Source organism: Epargyreus clarus, unplaced genomic scaffold, assembly GCF_041222505.1.
Source record: "Epargyreus clarus isolate Ecla_fem2 unplaced genomic scaffold, WU_Ecla_fem_2.2 ptg000007l, whole genome shotgun sequence".
NCBI lineage: Eukaryota > Metazoa > Arthropoda > Insecta > Lepidoptera > Hesperiidae > Epargyreus > Epargyreus clarus.
The window spans coordinates 14,476,631-14,496,638 of NW_027332215.1; the positions used below are offsets into that span (position 1 = coordinate 14,476,631).

A 20,008-nucleotide genomic window follows, 5' to 3' on the forward strand; every position below is an offset into this window, starting at 1 on the left:
ATTTTCGATTATAAGACGTGGTATTGTTGTTTTTTATCTGTTTTTAGACAATATGATAATTTTATAATTATAATGTCAAAATGTTATTATAATTATGGCAATTCTAAAAATATTGTCAACGTCAAATAAGCTGTCAATGCTGTCATGTCAAAATTGGACGTCAAGTAGGTTGAAGTAGGTGCTGTGTACTGTGCATTGAATATTTTTAGATAGGTATTTGCAGGTTTATTGATGCCGACTAGACTTAGGTCGATAGTGCAATTGTAGATGCGCAGTAGGATATGACGATGTTCGGCAGGCAGTTCCGCGATGGACTCCAGAGATATACCGCATATAAGTGCAGTCGTGTGGGAAGTAGACTATTATCCAGTTTAGATGTATTGGATCATGAAGAGAGACTGGAGAGCTGCATTACGAGTCTGCCGTCGAAGGCCAAAGTTGTAATATGTGGTGGCGGCGTAATGGGCGCGGCAGTGGCCTATCATCTAGCACGACGAGGATGGGGCGAACAGACTGTATTAATAGAAAAAGAAAAGTAAGTCCCGCCCATCTTTCTATTTCACTTGCCTCTACTTTATTTTGTCGTTACATAATTAGGTCCTGAAATTTTGGACCCCACTCAATAAATATTCTAATTAGTACTACAAAAAATTTACACATGTGCCTATAATTTTTTTAACCATCCAAGTTTTATGAAATAAAATAAATTATAAAATATTTACAGAACTCATTTATCAGATTAACACATTAATAAAATAGCACTATAATATAAAATATATATTTATATATATATGTATATATATATATAAATATTTATTTATTTGTAAAAAAATAGCAATAAGGGAGTTTATTAAGTATTATATCAATTATTGGGTATTGTAAATTCAAGTGTTCTGAGTTACCACATTACATTTTAATATTATTTCCTGTTTAAATTTATTTAAAATTTGGATAGATATCCAAAAATGTTCTAAAAGTATACAATTGTAGAATTTAGTCATCGGTGTTTTACCATTGTGATTTCAGAGAAATCCCTTGTTTTATATTATAATGAAAGGCCATATAAAGTTTTATAAACATTGAAATAATATTTGAATTATTGACTGCGGAGTCACTTAGCCCTCCGTTCCTCTCAGCATTAGTAGGTAGCCTACCTAGATAAGTAGCAGTAGCAATTCTAAAGGTTTACTAAGATTTTGTTAAGGGTACATTACTATTATAACGTGTTGAGCATGTACCAGCTATAGGAATGAGGCAGAAATTAAGAAAATATCAAACCACATGATATTTTCTCAATAGAAAAATCTCAATAGACAAAAGTGGATAGGATTCAAGACAGACTTATGGTTCAGACTTATGTTGATGCTTATATATATAGTATAATAATACTGAAAATCACATTAGCTTATGTCATGTACAGTGTAGACACGGTAATAATGTTGCCTATACATAATAATGTGGAGAACATTGATGTAGGGTGAATAATATTTTAATCATCGTTACTAAGATCAAATGGAAGATTGTATAAAACATTGTAATTATATTATGTTGGGAGCGATCGACAACGGGACAAGAAGACACTTAAATTGTGTATTTCTATGGTCTTTTTAAAACAAATACTAAATAAGAGTGTTTAAATTTTAGGGGCGCACCCATATAAGAGATCCATATTAAAAAATATATAAGTTTGACCAATATTAATTGTAAGAACAAAATGATGATTTTTATAATACCTATCTTTTTTGTAATTATGTACCTATACTATTTTTAACAATAGTAGTATTTATTGACGAAATATAGGTCTTTCGTATAATAATAATAATTAATAAATGAAATTGTCTTTCTTTGTGTACATAACATATAATAATTCGAAACTCGAAAACGTGACTATAAAAATCGATATAATGGCCGGCGCGTACCCCTTCCGCGCAATCGGGCAGCCGAAGGGGGCGGCAACGCGCGCCGAAGCCGTCCGACGGGAATAAAGGTTATACATTGATTTTCCGAGACAATATGACGGGGAAGCTCGTCGAAACACCCCCATCCATACTTCATAACACCGTCATCATATATTCATGTTTTAATTATTTTTGACAGGTTTTCTGACCGACCAACAAAATATATCAAATCCGCGAAAACAGTCATACGATATAATTATATTGTATACTAATTGGTATATATAGTAAAATATTAAAATAATTCATGCGTCTAAAATTGCAATTCTCGTACCACATTTATCATTTTGGTTTATGTGCTGTGGTTACGTAAAATTACTGCCAATTATTCCATTCCCTCGGAAAGTTATAAACTCGAAATTTATCGTAATAGATATCGATAACAGAATAAATAATATTTTATATGTATTTCCAGTCATTATTGCCGATTAGTTTTACGTTTTTAATATCTGTAATTGTAGTAAAAACAATCAATATACATAATAATACCAAACGATACAACAATGAATCGTCAAAAAGATGAATATATCATTTTTATTCCTTTAATAGTACGTACGTTTGAAGACGTAGCAATTTTTATTTTATTAACGAGTCGTTATAACGCTTTAGGGTTGGTGCGGGGAGCCGATGGCATTCTTCGGGCCTCGTGGGAGCTTTCAAGCCATCCTTGGCCCAGGTGCGGCTCGCTCAGTCCTCTATCCGCTTGCTGCAAGAGTTAGAGTCCCGCGGGAGATCAACGGGCTGGAAACAGTGCGGGTCACTTTTACTGGCTAGGACGAGGGACAGAATGACCGTGTACCGGAGAATGAAGAGTCAGTCAGTGTACGTAAAATACTTATTAACTATAAATTTGAAATACGTTTCACAAGTGATAAATTATTTGTAGAATGTCGTAGAATTGCGTAGTAAAAACGTACAGGTATAATTATTTTACGGTAGCCTAATCTCTTAAATACTTCCAGACAGTTCCTGGGGCATTCCTTGCGAACTCGTAAGTCCTAAACGTTGCCAAGAGATTTGGCCGATGTTGAACGTGGAAGACATACTCGGAGGATTATGGATACCTGGCGATGGGGTGGGCGATCCACACCTACTGTGCATGTCGCTCATGAAGGAGGCCATCGCTAGTGGTAAGTTCTTCATTAATCCTATACTGTTCCATTGGTGGGTACCGATATTCTATTAGTAGGTATTCACATATCTTTGTAATGGTATAGAAAACGGTAAATTATCAATGTCATCTCATGATGTATTCAACTTAGAAAATAATACGCATATTGCACATGTAACTAACTAGACATGATTACAAAAATATTATGCATCCGGCGGTAATGTTCTCAAGGAACAAAGCAATTGACTTAACATTTTGCTTGACAAGTCCCGCGACGACATATTATTGAGCAGTTACATTAGAAAAGTAAGGTACTATCATCATTATCTTATCTTGCTTCACTGCTCATCCCATCCTATTCACAATTTGAGGGCGTAGAGTAGAGGAACTATGTAGGTTTTGTAAAAACCACGGGAAGTACAGATGAATAAGTAACATATTGTATTCGTCGTCTCTGCAATGCAATCGATGAATATATAAGATAAGATCAAATCTATGTAATGATTTAAACTATTTTTGTGAAAATAAATATGAAAGCTTTGTTCACCTGCAATTGCAAGAACACGATTGAGCAATATATTTATTATATGTTAGAAATTAAGGACTGATGATGTGTCTTTTGTTTGTGAGCCTTAAATAAATAAATAATAAATAAATCAATATGTTTTGCATAGGTGTTGGCGTTATGGAAGAGTGCTCGATAAATGCAGTTCATTCGAAAGACGATCGCGTGTCCGGCGTAGACACGTCCCAAGGGTCCATCGAATGCGAATACTTCGTCAACTGCGCAGGATTCTGGGCTAGGCAGGTACTACTCTTAAATAAATCCTATATTTATATTTATGTGTGCATATCAGATGGAGAGGTGTGAAGGATTCGAACCGCCCTTTGTTTTTCATCGCTAATTTTCCGAGATTATTTATTTTGGAGCCCCCTATAACATAAAGTATTATGAAAAATAAATTTTAAAGACTAGTCAACCATTTTTTAACAATCCCTCATATCTCTCTCTCAAATCTCTCATATCACACTTACATGAGCGTAACTGTGTAGATTTTTATAGCATGCTCTTTTTTGATGTAATATTACGTTTCCAGGTGGGTCAGCTGGCTAAGCCACAAATAAAAGTACCACTACTGCCCTGTGAACACTATTATTTACATACTAAGAAGATTGAAAATCTAGATCCAATGACACCAGGTGAGAAAGAATCATGCGAAAGGAATAATAATGAGTCTAAGCACTCTATAAATTAGTTGTGTATCAATAATGAATTATTCTTTTATAGTTGTTCGGGACCCTGATGGATATATTTACCTGCGAGAAAGGGATGGCTGCATTTTGGCCGGAGGTTTCGAGCCTATCGCAAAACCGGTGTATGAAGAAGAAAGTATGTATTTAATATATACACATCATCATCATGTATCAAAAAAAAATATTTTTTCACTACATCCATAGATTAGTAAAGATTACTCACGCCTAACAAGAAAATGTACCCAGTTTTGAGAATTGAAATAGTTGCGTAAAAAAGTTTTGCCACGTCTCCTAGCTAAAATGTCCCTAAAATATTTGAAATAATTATTTATTTATTACGTAAATTACGTAATTATTACGTAAATTAGTTATTTATTCGTAAATTTTCTCTAAAAATGTTTTTATTTGTCAAGGATTCAAAAAAAGAACTTACTAAAATAAGCCATTTGTGGCTTCATTCAATTTCAAGGCGGCGAAGTATCTTTACTAATCTATGACTAAATCAAACAATCAATAAAATTTCAGTTGTTATTTTTAGTTACTGTTATATTTTACATGGTGGGGCAAAATCGTGCTGCCTGCTGACTAAAGACTATTGAGCTCTTGAAGGGGGAAGGACTGTTCGTTAGTCAAAACTAAATGCTTACATTGTAGTTAACTACTTTTAACATACGTACATTTTACTTGTAACATAACTTAACTACAGTAATCAAACTACATGATGTAGTTATTGATTTGATTGCTGCAATCTAGTAGTTATAACTAATGATTATTTGAATACTATGGACTTATATTTTGCAATGAAGTAAAACGTGGAATAAGAGTACAGCCTGTACAGCCACTTGAGTTAAACCCCGAAGGTGTGGGTTCGATTCTCGCCTATGGTCTGTTTGGTGGTAGGACTTAGCGCTGCACTCTCGCTCTAACAGGCTTTTAACTAACTACCTAAGTAGGTACATAAACGACATAACATCATTTTAAATATGTAGCTATGAAAAGTAATCATTTAATCGTGATTGCAACTACAATTAGTAGTTAGTAATTAAAATGTTCAACTACTTTTTACGATAACTTTTTGTAATGTGTATTTACAATTACTGATCACTATATTATGTAATCGTAGTTAGTAATCAGTAGTTAGATTTCATATTGCCCAACACTGCCCGTGTCCAATATAAGACTAATAACGACGGTTATAAAAGAAATGGAGCAGTCCTCAACGTGTGTCGTATGGTGTTTCGCAGTAGAGACCTCAGCGCAGCGTTGCGTGCCCGAGGACTGGGACCACTTCCACGTGCTGCTGCAGGAGCTGTTGAAGCGGGTGCCGGCGCTGAGCCAGGCCACGCTGCACAAGCTCTGCAACGGCCTCGAGGCCTTCTCCCCGGACTGCAAGTGGATAGTTGGGGAAGCCCCCGAGGTAGGGCCCTGTATTGAATTAAGGCCCGGCCAAACAGAACGCGTATTTTAGCGCCGCGCTAGGCGTCAGCGCTAGAACAAAATCCTGACGCCGCGCTCTAGCGCCGAGTTGTGTTGTACGGCGTTACTACTACTACTACTGAGTGGTCACACAGAGCGCGTACACGTACGCTTGTAGAGGCGCTCGGCGTTCTTGTCGCCGGGCGTTGTATTTTTTTACAGATATGCGTACAAGCATCGTTGTATGGGAAAAGTTACGCGCGCGCGTACGAGAACGCCCTTACGCGCTCTGTGTGACTTACGAGTAACTCAGTACAACACAACTCAGCGACGTCAGGATTTACTTCTAGCGCTAACGCCCTAGCGCGGCGCTAGAATACGCGCTCTGTGTGGCCAGGCCTGTAGTTTTCAGCGGGATGTTATGGGGCTTCGTAACCGTAAAAGAATCTATCGGATCGGATATTCGGAATAAAAATCTTTCGGAACCTGTAACAAGATCTACTATGAAAAATCGAATAATTTTGGATAGGGGCGGAGTTTACATGAGACATAGACGGGCTACTCACTCATCTGCCGCAGGGGCGATCTAATATGCATGACAGTAGTAACGACATTGAGAGTATCTCTACACACTTGCCTGTCGCGCAGTGTTCCAGAGTATGTCGATCTGCTTAGGTTATGGCGGCAGGGGCAAACTAGGGACAAAAGATGGTCTCGCTTGGCTATATTGCTAAATATTACTATTTCTCATGTATGACTGGATGGTTCTATTTCCAGATCCGAAATTTCATATCCATAACATCCCTTGACTACAAGTCGATAATTAGCGTCCAAGGTAATAAACCTTTATTTACCTGAGACCTCAGTGTGAGTATACATTAAGAAAAAAAAGCGAGTTATCTTAAAGTACTTATCTTGAAGTTATCTTAAATAATATTACCGTATTTATGCAGATCAGTTGGGCGCAATTATTCAATCTAAATGTTATTCTTATTTGTTCTGTGGATATACAGGTGTTAACATGAAGAAAGAAGACCGTGCATAAAGAAAGCTATAGTTTCCCCGAGCGGTTCGATTTCGCGAATTTCGTAGATAACAGGCTAGGTTGCCTGGTACTAAATTCGTGATATCGGACCGTCCGTGGTTACTGACTTCACGTTCTGCGAGATGAAAACAATGAAGAAAAATATTGTTCTGACACATACACACGAAATATGAGGTACAGAATACGAGTTGGGATTAAGTGAAAAGATAAGTATTTTATGTTAAATGGATGGATTATATACGCGGGATTAACAAATTTACTCCAATCTTCAGAAGTCCGTAGACGTGAGTAGAATGTGATGATGTACTGATTCCTGAATTTGCGCATTTTGTAGATGAGGTGGATAATGGATGAAAACATTGATAAAGTTATAATCATACGTTTATGTTACGATGTTAAAGAGACCTTTAAGATCATTTGCTTGGTAGTCACAATTAATAAATACTGATGGTAGTGAGATCTATGTGAGTCTCCGATCTATCAGAGAGATCTTATCATTCAGAGTTGGTCTATTATTATGAGTATTGGGCTATTATTTAGATTGAGGTCCATGACAAGATGAGTATCGACGATAATTGACAGAAAAAACATATTTTCATCAGTGTTCTAAGAATCTCTAATAAATATAAGTATGGGTGGATTACTTGCAAGAAATTTGTCAAGACACCGAAAATACTGTCTGTACGTTGTCACGATCAACATTTGTTAACAACGCCGTCGACATTGGCGTCACGCTTAAGTATACGGAATATCAAATGTAAATTTTTAACGTTTCGTATGTTGCGTATACTAACGCGTGTAGTCACAATTACATCTGAAGAAGATTGATACATAAGAGAAGATATAAATGTTTTACTGCCCGAACTCTTAACTCATCGTTTGGTTCTGATGACCTTTTTTAGCTTATAACATATTACGTACACAGGTATTTCTTCTGTGATCATTTTGGGCATCCAGGATCGGAGGCTCAGGGCGGACCGCCGCTTCCGCCCCTCCTTAATCCGCTAGAGAATACCAACACGCCTTTTTTATTCGTAGTTTTGATGAAGTCAAAGGTGGCAAATTAGCAATGCATCTGTGGCCGACCTGCGGTTACTTATTATAGCTGGGCTAGCCACTTACAACCGCATCCAATGCATGCTCGTACTTCAATTTTGAAAAAAAAAACTTATTCGTTACATCCGGCTTCTATTGATATGATAAAAAAATGTAATGCGGAAATAAAAAAATGTAAATTATATAATTGATCGCGCGCACACTTAGTTGTATATATATAGGATTATTTTTAATGGTAACAGATGTTCAACTACCACGTGGCGGCCGGGATGAAGACCGTGGGCATCTCGGCCGCGGGCGGCGTCGCCGAGGCCACCGTGGACGAGATCGTGGACGGCTACACCAAGTATGATATGTACGAATTGGACATCAATCGCTTCCTCGGACTGCATAACAACAAACGCTTCCTTAGGGATCGCGTTAAAGAAGTACCAGGTGCGTTCTACCTTCATTTTAATAGTATTAGCAGTATTTAAAGTTTACTAATGAACCCAGAAGGACGTTATCCTACCACAAGAGGACTTGATCTCGACAATAGCGCCACCAGTTCTTTCAATATGGAATCAACCTTCACACATAAAAGTATAAACATTGAAATCGGTTGACAGGTTTCGGATATTACCTTAAACGAATACAGGTGCCTGGTTATTAAGAATTTGTTAATTGAAGACATAATTAATATCCACATAGTGATCACTATCCAACAAAGACTCAATATGTTTTGTTGTCACTATAGGTGTACACTACGGTCTTCCCTACCCGTTCCACGAGTTTGAAACAGGACGTAATCTTCGCATGTCACCGATTTATCCCACTCTACGAGACAATGGGGCGGTCTTCGGTCAGGTTATGGGCTACGAAAGACCAACATGGTTCGAGGCCGTTGGTAAGATTTTTTTTAATGGGTAACAGTAGACGCTAGAATCTTATATTAAGTATTGTAGCATTCTCGTAAGTAGACATTTTATAAAATTATGTGAACTATTTTTGCTACACCTAGAAAACATCTTCACATTAACTTATAATAGAACTTAAGTGTAAAAAGACCTTACGTTTTTTTATACGAAGATACCTATCTACAGCATCAACAGTATAGTGTTTAAGCTTTAAACTCATTTGTAGATAAGGAACAAGCATCGCCAGACCAGCCCCGTCCCTTTAAAATTGCTCACACCAAAACATTCGGCAAGCCGCATTGGTTTGACATCGTGCAAAGAGAATATTGGGCCTGCCGCGAGGCGGTCGGTCTTGCCGATTATTCCTCCTTCACCAAGATTGATATACAGGTAAGTGTAATCTTTACGCGGTAGAAACCTTACATCATGGGTGGAAAACTACGTACTGTGGGTCATATCCGGCCTGCGAGTATTTCTGCCTAATAACAGCAGCGTTAAGCGCTGCTGCGTTCTGGTTTGTAGGGTGTGGTAAGGGAGGCTCACCGTTCCGAGGCGTTCCAGCTAAGTCCTCAGGGGTAGCGCGGCGCATCTGTCGCCGTCCTCAGGTAGGAATATCTAATCCTATCTGGGGTTCTTTACAGATGTCCATGGGAGGCAGTAGTTACTTACCATCAGGTGGAGTGAATAAGTTTATAATCTTTTTACTTTATCGGAACCTGTAATGATTAAAGGCAAAAGTTTTCGCACCGATGCCTTACACCATTGCTGGCTCTAAATGAAACAGAGAAGAATTATTTGTTTATTTTTCAAAGGGACCGGAAGTCGTGAATTTGCTTCAGTATTTATGCTCAAACGATGTTGATGTGCCAATTGGCAGTATAATACACACAGGGATGCAAAATGAGCGTGGAGGATACGAGAACGATTGCAGCCTCGCAAGGATCTCGGAGAACCAGTATGTCCATGCCTTCATATTTATTTAATTTAGTCTACATTTAACTTCCACGGATATAATGAATGCTATCCTGGAGGCTGTTTATGAACTATACTGATTTCAATTGTTATTTTATTTTTTTATGCATGTGTCATGTATGCAGTGATGCTAAATGGCGCGTTACGAAAGTAATCAATCAACTACATAGGTATTCGTAGTTCTACATGTGTTTATAAAGGTGTCCCTACTGTCTGTTCCTACGTGGTAGACGTCAGTATTTCAATCTGCATCTGAGGGTGATACCGCGATAACGCAATTAAGATAGGACGTTGATTGGATTTTACTTTTATTTTTATTTGGATTCTTGTGTTTAATTACACGCAAAATTCATAGTGTTCATTTTCAGCTACATGATGATTGCGCCAACGATTCAGCAAACGCGTTGCAAAGTTTGGCTCAAACGCCATCTACCCCGAAACGGCTCCGTCACCCTTTCTGACGTGACGTCTATGTACACGGCTATATGCATCTTAGGTCCTTTCACGAGGAACCTACTATCAGAGCTCACGGATACCGACCTGTCTCCTACGAACTTCCCGTTCTTTACGTTCAAAGAGCTAGACGTGGGCCTCGCGAATGGGATCAGAGCAATGAATTTAACACACACAGGAGAACTAGGTTACGTACTATACATACCCAATGAAGTAAGTGTTCGTTTATTAATCTGTAACCTTTTAACCATCTGTAATTATAATATAAAGGTTAGGAATTAAGAAGACTATATGCTCACCTATAACTAATAGCGACGTGAATTACTACTATTGGAAAATTCTTAGGATCAGTAGTGTTGGACTTTACCTCTGACATAAACGGAGTCCACTCTTACTTACTTACTCTTACTTAGTAGTCTAGAATATTATACGGAAAATAGTAATTATTATAATATTTAAACATTTTAAAGAGGCAATCCATAATCAATTGACATATGTTTCTAGTTCGCCTTGCACGTATATAACCGGTTGATGACGGTAGGGGAGAAATACGGGATTAGTCACGTGGGGTATTACGCGTCTCGAGCCCTTCGCGTGGAGAAGTTCTTCGCGTTTTGGGGCCAAGACCTGGACACCATGACCACACCCCTGGAGTGCGGTCGCACTTGGCGAGTCAAGTTCGACGTAAGTACTTTTAGCACCCATGATCGACTGTTTAATGACTTTTCGATCGATCTAAAGGGTGTAGCTGCACATTTTAGCGTTGGACGCAGCTACTTTGAAAAGCTCGATGCAGCAACTGATCGATAAAAACACGATGCGTTAATGCAATCGTTAAAACACACCTTTAAAGGTCGTAGAACCCTCAGTGGTTCGACTGCCGCGGCACCACCGCCACACCTATTTCTGCCTATTAACAGCAGTTAACCACAACGTAACAGCACCTTATAGGCAGCAGATTATTAGGTGCTATTATGTTGTGGTTTGTTAAGGGAGACAACCTCAGTGGTAGCGGCGCGTCTGTGGTCGGTCTTATCTCACATTGAATGCAAATGTCCATGTTTAATCATTAAAATCGAATCGCCATTCCTAGAAGTAGCACGTTTGTTAGAGCGTTTGATTAGACAATGTAATCACACAAACAATAATTTAGTAAAGTTAGTGGCGCAGCTGTGATTGCCTAGTGGTTTGTTATTTTGCCTCAATCAGGGAGCCGAAGATCGAAACCTAGACAAGGACAAATTATTTATTAGTCTTAGAAATTAATAATCACATGTTTTAATTTTTTTAAGATGTGTTAAAGTCCAATGTGCACTTAGCTAAACTATAGATTTCTCAATAATTGTTACATATGTATGAAATGTTAGATTTCTAAATAATGTAAATAAATGTATTAAAAGTTGTAAATATGAATTTAGTTAAAAGGAATAATATTAACTTGAGAAGATGTCACTCATATCTTCTATACAGATATGAGAGTCATATCAGCATTGGAAATATTACCAAGTATGTCTGAAATATTCACAAAAAAAAAAGAACAAAAAAAAAAGAAAAAGAAAAGAACAAGATTATTTCATTTTAAGGTTAGGTTGTTTAAAATGTATTTTTGTACCGTACCACTGATCGTATGCAACTTATTTGTGCAGAAAGACATACCATTCATCGGAAAGGACGCGCTGTTACGTCAAAGGGAAGTGGGCATACATCGCCAGTACGTACAGCTGCTTTTGACAGACCATGACCACGAACTAGATCTATGGTCGTGGGGTGGCGAGCCCATATACAGGGATGGGAACTACTGCGGTCAAACAACCACAACCAGTTACGGATTTACCTTCAAAAAACAGGTATTGTTCTACAACTATTTATTTCCACACAAATGTACATGATTATCTTAAAATTAAGGAATAATGTCAGTAATATTATTATACGAACAAGTACAATACATTACATGCCATCGTACATAATTATGCAATGAACATTTTATAATTAATCAAAGCTGATCAAATGTAAGCTACTCTAATGTCTACACTACTTAAAATTAAGTCTTAACAATTTGAATACAATAAAAACTGACAGATTTCCATGTATACACACAAATAAATAATCATATGAAAACATAGAGCAATCTTCTTTTATGTTGTCTTGTAACAAATGAGTATTTGTTCGAGTTATCGATTCAAATTATTTTTCATCGTCAGGTGTGTCTTGGTTTTGTACAAAACTTAGACAATGAGGGCGTCCCGCACAGAGTCACCAATGAATACGTACTTAGCGGCCATTACGAGATAGATATCGCTGGCATAAGGTAAACATTAAAATGGAACTAATTATAATTATTACTATATACATAGTACAACAATTTCACATTCTACAATATCGTATTTTAATAAACATAAGTTCTATTTAAGTTTTTACACGTCAAATTATAAACTAATATATTGAGCAGCGTATCTTGTCTTTTATATTGACGTAATTGACGTTACTAAAATGTATTTTACTTATGCCACCTAATATTGAATATAAGGTATACCGTGAGACATCTTATACAGTAATAGAAATATATTTTTCTATTTTTGGTTTACAGATATGCAGCAAAAGTAAACTTACACTCTCCGAACCTCCCGACTAAGTATCCCGACAAAGAAAGAGATGTTTACCAAGCCACTAGAAAATTACATGAGCCACAACAGTTTCTCGGTCGTCACTATCAACCATAGATTGATTGATTGGAGACAGACTTTTCCGAGGCGTTCCAGCTTAGTCCTCAGGGGTAGCGGCGCATCTGTGGCCGACCTCAGGTAGGAATATCTAATCCTATCTGGGGTTGATTACAGTTGTCCAGGGGCGGCAGTAGCCACTTACCATCAGGTGGACTGCATGCTCGTCTGCTACTCTTATATTATATAAAAAAAAAGATTATGTTAAAGAGCAATTCAATAATCTTAATATTAATTTACTCACCATATTGGTAATTTTGGTACAGTCACGTTGCAAAAATGTTCATAATAATACAAAAACACCAATAATTTTATCCCTTCAAAAGATATGTTAATAGCCCTTTATATTACAGTATCCTAATATTTACCGATATCTTATTAATAGTATTTTTATCAATATCCATGGTTTTTATTTTCTTTCGGGTCTGTAACTTTTTTAATGGCTGGCTCTATTTTACGAATGTATATAATTATTATGTTCCTTCGGTGTAACATTAAAAATTGGGAATGACAATCAGAATTTTAGGTATTTCAGTATTGAAGCAAATTGAGCATTAAAATTACCTAAGGAAAACATTGGTATTTAGAGGAATTTTAGGGACTAACTTTATATCTTATTAACTACTTAACCTGTATAATTTTAAAATCTGAGAAATATTACATATGTATGTGCAATTTTATTTGTAATTATTCTTACTATTTAGCATAGATTAGTAAAGATCACTGACTCCTAACAAGAAAATGTAACCAGTTTTAACGATTGAAATTGTCACTGTCATCTATTTTCATGTTAGAAAAATATTTAAAATATGTAGTTTTTAGAGCATTTGTGAATGGAACGATATTTCTCAGCACTTTTCTTCGATATCTTGTTGTTTTTTCACCACTTAACTGCACATGTCGGCATTCATCACCAACCCATTACTGTCCCAATGCTGGGCACGTATCTCCTCAAAATAAGAAGGATTAGGCCATAGTCCACCGCGCTGGCCAAGTGCCTATTGGTAGACTTCACATACTTTTGAGATTTTTTTTTATAAATCTCTCAAAAATACAGGTTTCCTCACGATGTTTTCCTTCACCGTTTAGCAAGTGATAATTAATTTGTAATACGTACATTACTTTGAAAAATCAGGGGTGCGTGCCTGGGATTTGAACCTCGGACGCCTCGATCGAGAGACCGAGTTTCCTAACCACTAGGCTATCACTGCTTTTCGGCACACATGTCGGCATTGTTCCGCGTAAATTACACCATGACAGTCAGAGACGTAATGGGAATCAGTCAGCCATTTTACGTGTGTGTCTACATTTTTGGCTTCCTTCAATTACAAGGCGGTGAGATATCTTTATTAATCTATGCTATTTAGCGACATTGATTAATTTTTTAGCCCTCATTAAAAAGGAAAATAGAAAATAATAAAGTTATAAATAGTAGTAATTGTAATAATTATAAATAAAATAGACTCGTGTCACTTTCTTGCCAAAAAAACATTCATTAAAATTAACTCACATTTATGTCATTTACGTTTTAAGTAACTATAAAACATGTTTGTGTATGTGCAATCATATTTAATATAGGTTATATAATTTTGAGATGGAATCATTTATTTATTATTTAAACTCTCCAACTGAGGTATACACATTTTATTGTTGGATAGCATAAGAATGATTCCATAATTTTACTTGTAAATAAAATATATGCAGCATAATGTGTTGTTTTTTTAACATACTTCAACTAATACTAATAATTATTCTTTTACAATACACATTAGAGATCAATTATTATAATATATATGTTTAAATTGGTGTTGATATTAATTTAGTTGACTTAATTGAAATGCATTTTAATTTTAATCCGCTCAATTTTGATACGCCACTAAAGAAATGAAGGACAATCAAAAATTTTAATTTTTTATCTGAAAATTACATCACTATTAAAATTATTTAATAAATTATATAATATTTTCCATGACTAACACTATGAGTATCTTAAATTTTTGCCTATGAACTAGAAAAAAAGCAATAAACAACTAACACTCTTAACTCTAATATATAATATAAAATATACACCTTATAAACCTCATGTAGAACGAGTAGCTTTAGAAGGGTTCTTACTTCTTATGAATATCACAAAAAACAACAACTGAATTATATTTTATTTAAAGATTTTAAGCCTTAATACTTGTTGTTGTTTGTGATGGTAATAAAATCACAACATAGTTGTATGATTAACAAGATAACAAAACATAGTTATCTTGTTAGACTGTTGCCTAGCCTTGATGTCAAATAAACATTAAAATGGCTTGCTTAGATCAAGATGTTGAAATAAATATGGATATACCAACATGTATGTATCAAGATGTAGAAAATGGATTTATTTCTACATTTTGATACAATGTTGGTATATTTTGTAAAGCGATGTCTACAAAGGGTCACAGGGAATCCTACAAGAGCATGTTATGGACATCCGTTACATAATCAGAAAAAACATTTATAACAGGTATAAATTATAATCTTAGAAGGTTAATCAAGCCAAATGTAATCTTTACATCAATAACAATATACAGCCGTATAACTTATTAGACAATTATTTTATACAACCATTTATCAGTTGAAAAAATGAATTGCACACTTTTTTAATGTCAATTATGTATTGGTATTATTATTTTTAGAACATCCTAAAGATACTGACATTTAGTGCGCCATGGACCCCAATTCTCAGTCCGTCCTCGACGGGATAAATGGGTTTTCTGAAGACATATTGTTTTTGTAAACCGGTCCTATCTTATCTTATTAAAAATAACCTCATTTCTACATATTTTTAGCGCACCATATTTCCTTTTGAAATTACCTCCATCTTAGTTCATTTTATAAATATACAGATTTACCCAAAATTTCCTGTTTCTATTTTTTTCATTTGTCGTTGTTATAACTTTGCATTTCGACAAACACACATTTACACTTTATTACGAGTGCCATATTAATACTAATGTAAAACAATCTACCCACACTACATTCAATTAATCACTACCAACATACATAACAGTTGTCTTAGTAACAACAGGAGAATAACTCTTTCGCTATACATATAAAAAAAAGCATGTTTGAGCACACCAACTATGAAAAACCCACTGAGAATTGGCCTGTGGTCATGGGGACAGGGCCTTATACTATACTTTTCAAAATTTTATACATGATCTTATTTGATGAACCATAACCTCGTCTGGATTTCATGTGTAGATCTTCATTGTTTAAAATAATTATGCATAAATCACTCAGGCCATTCCAACTTAAGTCTACTATAACCAACCTCATTCCCATCCAAGTGGATTTTATTCAAACCAAAACCAAATCTTCTGTTTCTATCTCACTTATAAAAATGTATTAAAATCTCTCTCTCTGGAATTTATAAATGTATAAGAGCACTTAGGCCAGGTTATAAATTTATGTTTTTTTGATTAAATTATCAAATAAAAAAGTGTACAAACAAATTGACTTGTCAGCATACTATGGGTCAAGTTGACATGAAATATACAAATATTTTGACTGACCCGAAGGTTTCTAGCCAATACGAGTACTGAAACTTTGGTAATAAATGGTGCTATTAAATTAATAGCACTAGTAGTACTGTAGTAATTAATAGAAATGATGGCCATGATATTTAAGATAACTTATTTTATAATTACATATACAATTAGTAATATTGCAATAATTATGTTAACCTGTTATTGTCTTTACACTTATCATTAAGTAATTTAGTATCCACCTGATTGCCATAGCACAAAATGCCTACGCAAGTGTTGAAATGTTGGTACCATATAAGCAATCAATTGTATTCTAGAAAATTAGTTATGAGTTCTACAGCAAAACTATTTTGCTTACTACATAAATACTTTATTAAAACATATTGATTATTCATAATAATTTAAAAATGCAGTGTGGTTTTTTTACGTTAAAGGCAATCCATTATATCCATCATTAAAAAAAGAGGAATCTTTGATTTTGTTTGATTTTCTCTACACAAATCATGTGGTGACTTTGTTTTAAAATCAAATCTTTTAATATTGGAATTAATCTTTGGTCTTTTAAAAGGAAAAGGTAGCCTTGAGTTGTGTTGCACCCTCGAACATAGAATTTTACCGAAAGTTGAACATTTTCCCATTTTGATTTTTTCATTCAAAATATATGATATGTCAGTAGTGCAAGGCAATGTGGGATCAAACTCTTTGTAACGACAAGTTTCGTCGTCATAGATTAATCGTTTAGTTGCGTTGTCTTTGAAAATTTGTTGTGGTATTCGCCGAGGTAGTTTAGGTTGTGGTGGCATCTCATCCAACAGGTGTAGAAGAGGATATTCTTGTTGATGTCTTATTCTCATTTTCCTCAATTCTTCTTCGATCCAGAGTGTTTCCTTTTGTTTCATTCTTATCCTATGTTCTTCCTCTGGTGTCATTGGTGCCTCTTCATATTCATTATTCCACTCCACTGTGGGCATGGTCCATGTGCTATTTTCTTCCAAATTATCTTCTGATGCACTCTGACTGGGACTATCGTCAGTTGCTTTTGTCAGTTCACCTACGTAAGTAACATATCCATCAATGACTAACCTTGTACCAGACATATAACTTGGTTTTTGGTCTGTAGTACCTGTACTATGTAGTGGACCTTCTTGACATGCTCCGTCATTGTTTTGCGATCTGAGTGGTACTTCACCGGGTTCAGGCTGCTTTATTATAGCTGAGGTCAGATCAATAAGATTTTCCTGCTGATTGCTTTTTTTAATGTTATTTTTTTCATATCCATAAAATTGCATATCAGTACTGTCATCAATTGTCAACATCCTTGTTTCCTCAACAAGTCTCTGTTGCTCCTCTTCCTCTTTTTTTTTCGCTTTGGCTTTAAGCGTCATCGCTATCTTTTCGGCTATGAAGTCTTTCATGGGACTATTTCCTGGAAAATAGTTGGGAATAGCCAAATTGGATCTTTGAGGAGCCGACAAGAGGTTATGAGATGCACCATTACTTGGATTGTTTTCATCATTTTCTGATGATGCTTCATTTAAAGCGGTCTTTGATAGGTGTGCGTCCATCAAGGCGAACAAGGATACTACTTCGTCTGACATTTTGATGCTTTATTAAGTAAAGAGCAAATAAACGGCTATGATTTGGCAATAACCTAACGATTAGTCCAAGGGCCCAAAGATGATAACACAATACTTATTTCTTCCCCTCAGCTATCTATCCAACAAGCGCAATATAAACCACTTCATTATTATGTTATTACTAACACATTTTTATGAACTAGCATTGCAAAATAATACTGTGGCTATATTCGATTCGTATGTAATACAAAACAAATACGCAACAATAAAGACAAATCACAATACTTTTATTTATTTCTATGATTTGTCAAACTGTCAAACTACAATATTACAAGAAAAAAGCGTAACTGCGTAACCAATCCATAGGGCAGTGTTGCCAGCTCAGATTCAGATTTGTAATATTACAGTGCACTGATTAAAAAATTGAGTACTTGACACTAATAACAATAAAATATGAAATATGATCGATATGATAGCTTATAAGTAAACATAAATTATGCAATATTTAGTTTAATTTTTAATACACTATAAGTATTTTTATTGCTAAAAAGAAATTTTCGATTTTTTATCTGTGGGTTGTAAATTCCAAAACGGGGACGGTGCTGCTTGAAATGTCATGTGACGTCACCACACGCATAATAAACAAGACAAATAATAATTATATCGTTTGCTGTTAGAGTTGGTCGAATTTATGTTGTGAACCGATATAAATTCACACTATATTTAAGTTGATAGCGTGTATCTGCTTAAAGAAGATATACAATGCAATAAATAAAAATGAATACAAAAACTTCCGCGAAATAACCTATGGAAATCACAAATAAACAACGTAAGCAAAATATTCTTTACATTTAATCATTTCGGACAGTTAAAACATTTCTTAGCCGACTTCCGATAGAAGAAAGGTTATGTTTAAGTGATTATCAAGCATTTTTAAACTATACTTATATTGTTATGTGAACTGCTTTAAGGTTATTTATTGGTTATATTTATACTTTCAGATCCTCGCGACAGCATTATAGTGACGACGCTATAGGGTATGTGCAGTTTAAAAAGAAGGCAAGCTTGTGTTTCATGAAAAGTAAAAGTTGTCCTGAACACAAGGTACATCAGATGTCATGCACAGTGTCTAGGATTGTATATGAAAAGAAAAGTATTAAATGGGATTACTGTCCTGCCTCCCAAGGATGCTGCAAACATGCAGTAGCATTTTTAATGTGGAGTTGTAGAAGAAGTGAGGAACCAAAAGTTTCGAAAGTGTATAAACAGTAGTTCTTTACTTGCATAAACTACCCAAAAAGATGAAGGAAGGAAAACTACCATACAGTTGCTGTTATTGGACTACAGATTTAATTATGAAAATGACAGTGATAAAAAAATATATTCAGTTGTTACAGAAAATAATTTTAGGAATTAAGAAAAGTATTAACGCAAGCAGCACACAAATTCAGCTTAGCAAGAGCTTCAATATAAACGAAGGAAATAACAGCTTCAGAATGCTTTGAGGTAATCTGTAGTAATTATTGTAACTGTAACATATGACGATAAATATATACAAAAGTTCTACTGTGTGTACTCAATAGAACCATATAAACCAAATAAATAAATAAAAGACTAATATTAGCAAATCATATTGTATTTTTAATTATACAGTCCTGTAAGTTAATCAGTGCACATGCACAAGCTATAATAACACAGTCATGAAATATTTTAATTGTGTCCTATTAATTACAGAATGGGCCCTTAAAATAGAATTCTCATAGACGTCTTATAATTCTATTCTTATCATAGACATCTATATATTATATGAAATATATGAATACTTCCACTTGCTGTTTTGTTTTGATTACGTCCCATTCCAATGATTTGGAATTGACGAATCACGTGAGAGTTACTAAATTTATTCCTTTTTCTCAATAATACTTCTCTTACATAAATAGTATAAAATGTCATTGCTTACAAACTGAGGATTTAAACATATAAGAATCTGCAAGTTCTTTAACGTTTATGAGATTTGGGTTTAGGAACT

General features: G+C 35.1%; 2 protein-coding genes and 1 long non-coding RNA gene across 4 annotated transcripts; 2 read left to right on the forward strand and 1 right to left on the reverse strand.

Moving 5' to 3' along the window:
• Positions 1-134: 134 nt before the first annotated feature.
• LOC140743478 (pyruvate dehydrogenase phosphatase regulatory subunit, mitochondrial) lies at positions 135-14,587 on the forward strand. Of its 2 annotated transcripts, XM_073074776.1 has the most exons (17): positions 135-535; positions 2,565-2,777; positions 2,922-3,085; positions 3,741-3,874; positions 4,164-4,266; positions 4,355-4,456; positions 5,565-5,737; positions 8,080-8,272; positions 8,574-8,723; positions 8,960-9,123; positions 9,546-9,688; positions 10,074-10,371; positions 10,663-10,842; positions 11,805-12,005; positions 12,360-12,466; positions 12,746-12,876; positions 13,075-14,587. In XM_073074776.1, coding segments are annotated over exons 1-17 (2,712 nt in total). In that variant the 5' UTR covers positions 135-281; the 3' UTR covers positions 13,077-14,587. The 2 variants fall into 2 exon arrangements, with proteins under 2 accessions (XP_072930877.1, XP_072930878.1); XM_073074777.1 differs by lacking the exon at positions 135-535 and having other exon boundaries at positions 2,637-2,777; positions 2,918-3,085.
• A 1,822-nt stretch (positions 14,588-16,409) lies between these two features.
• Positions 16,410-18,335, reverse strand: LOC140743479 (uncharacterized). The gene has a single exon (XM_073074779.1). It carries the CDS (start codon positions 17,998-18,000, stop codon positions 16,831-16,833), a length of 1,170 nt encoding a protein of 389 aa, XP_072930880.1. The 5' UTR covers positions 18,001-18,335; the 3' UTR covers positions 16,410-16,830.
• A 359-nt stretch (positions 18,336-18,694) lies between these two features.
• LOC140743480 (uncharacterized) lies at positions 18,695-19,607 on the forward strand. The gene is made up of 2 exons (XR_012102465.1): positions 18,695-18,808; positions 18,981-19,607. It is a non-coding gene; the product is annotated as an uncharacterized LOC140743480 (long non-coding RNA).
• The last annotated feature ends 401 nt before the right edge of the window (positions 19,608-20,008 follow it).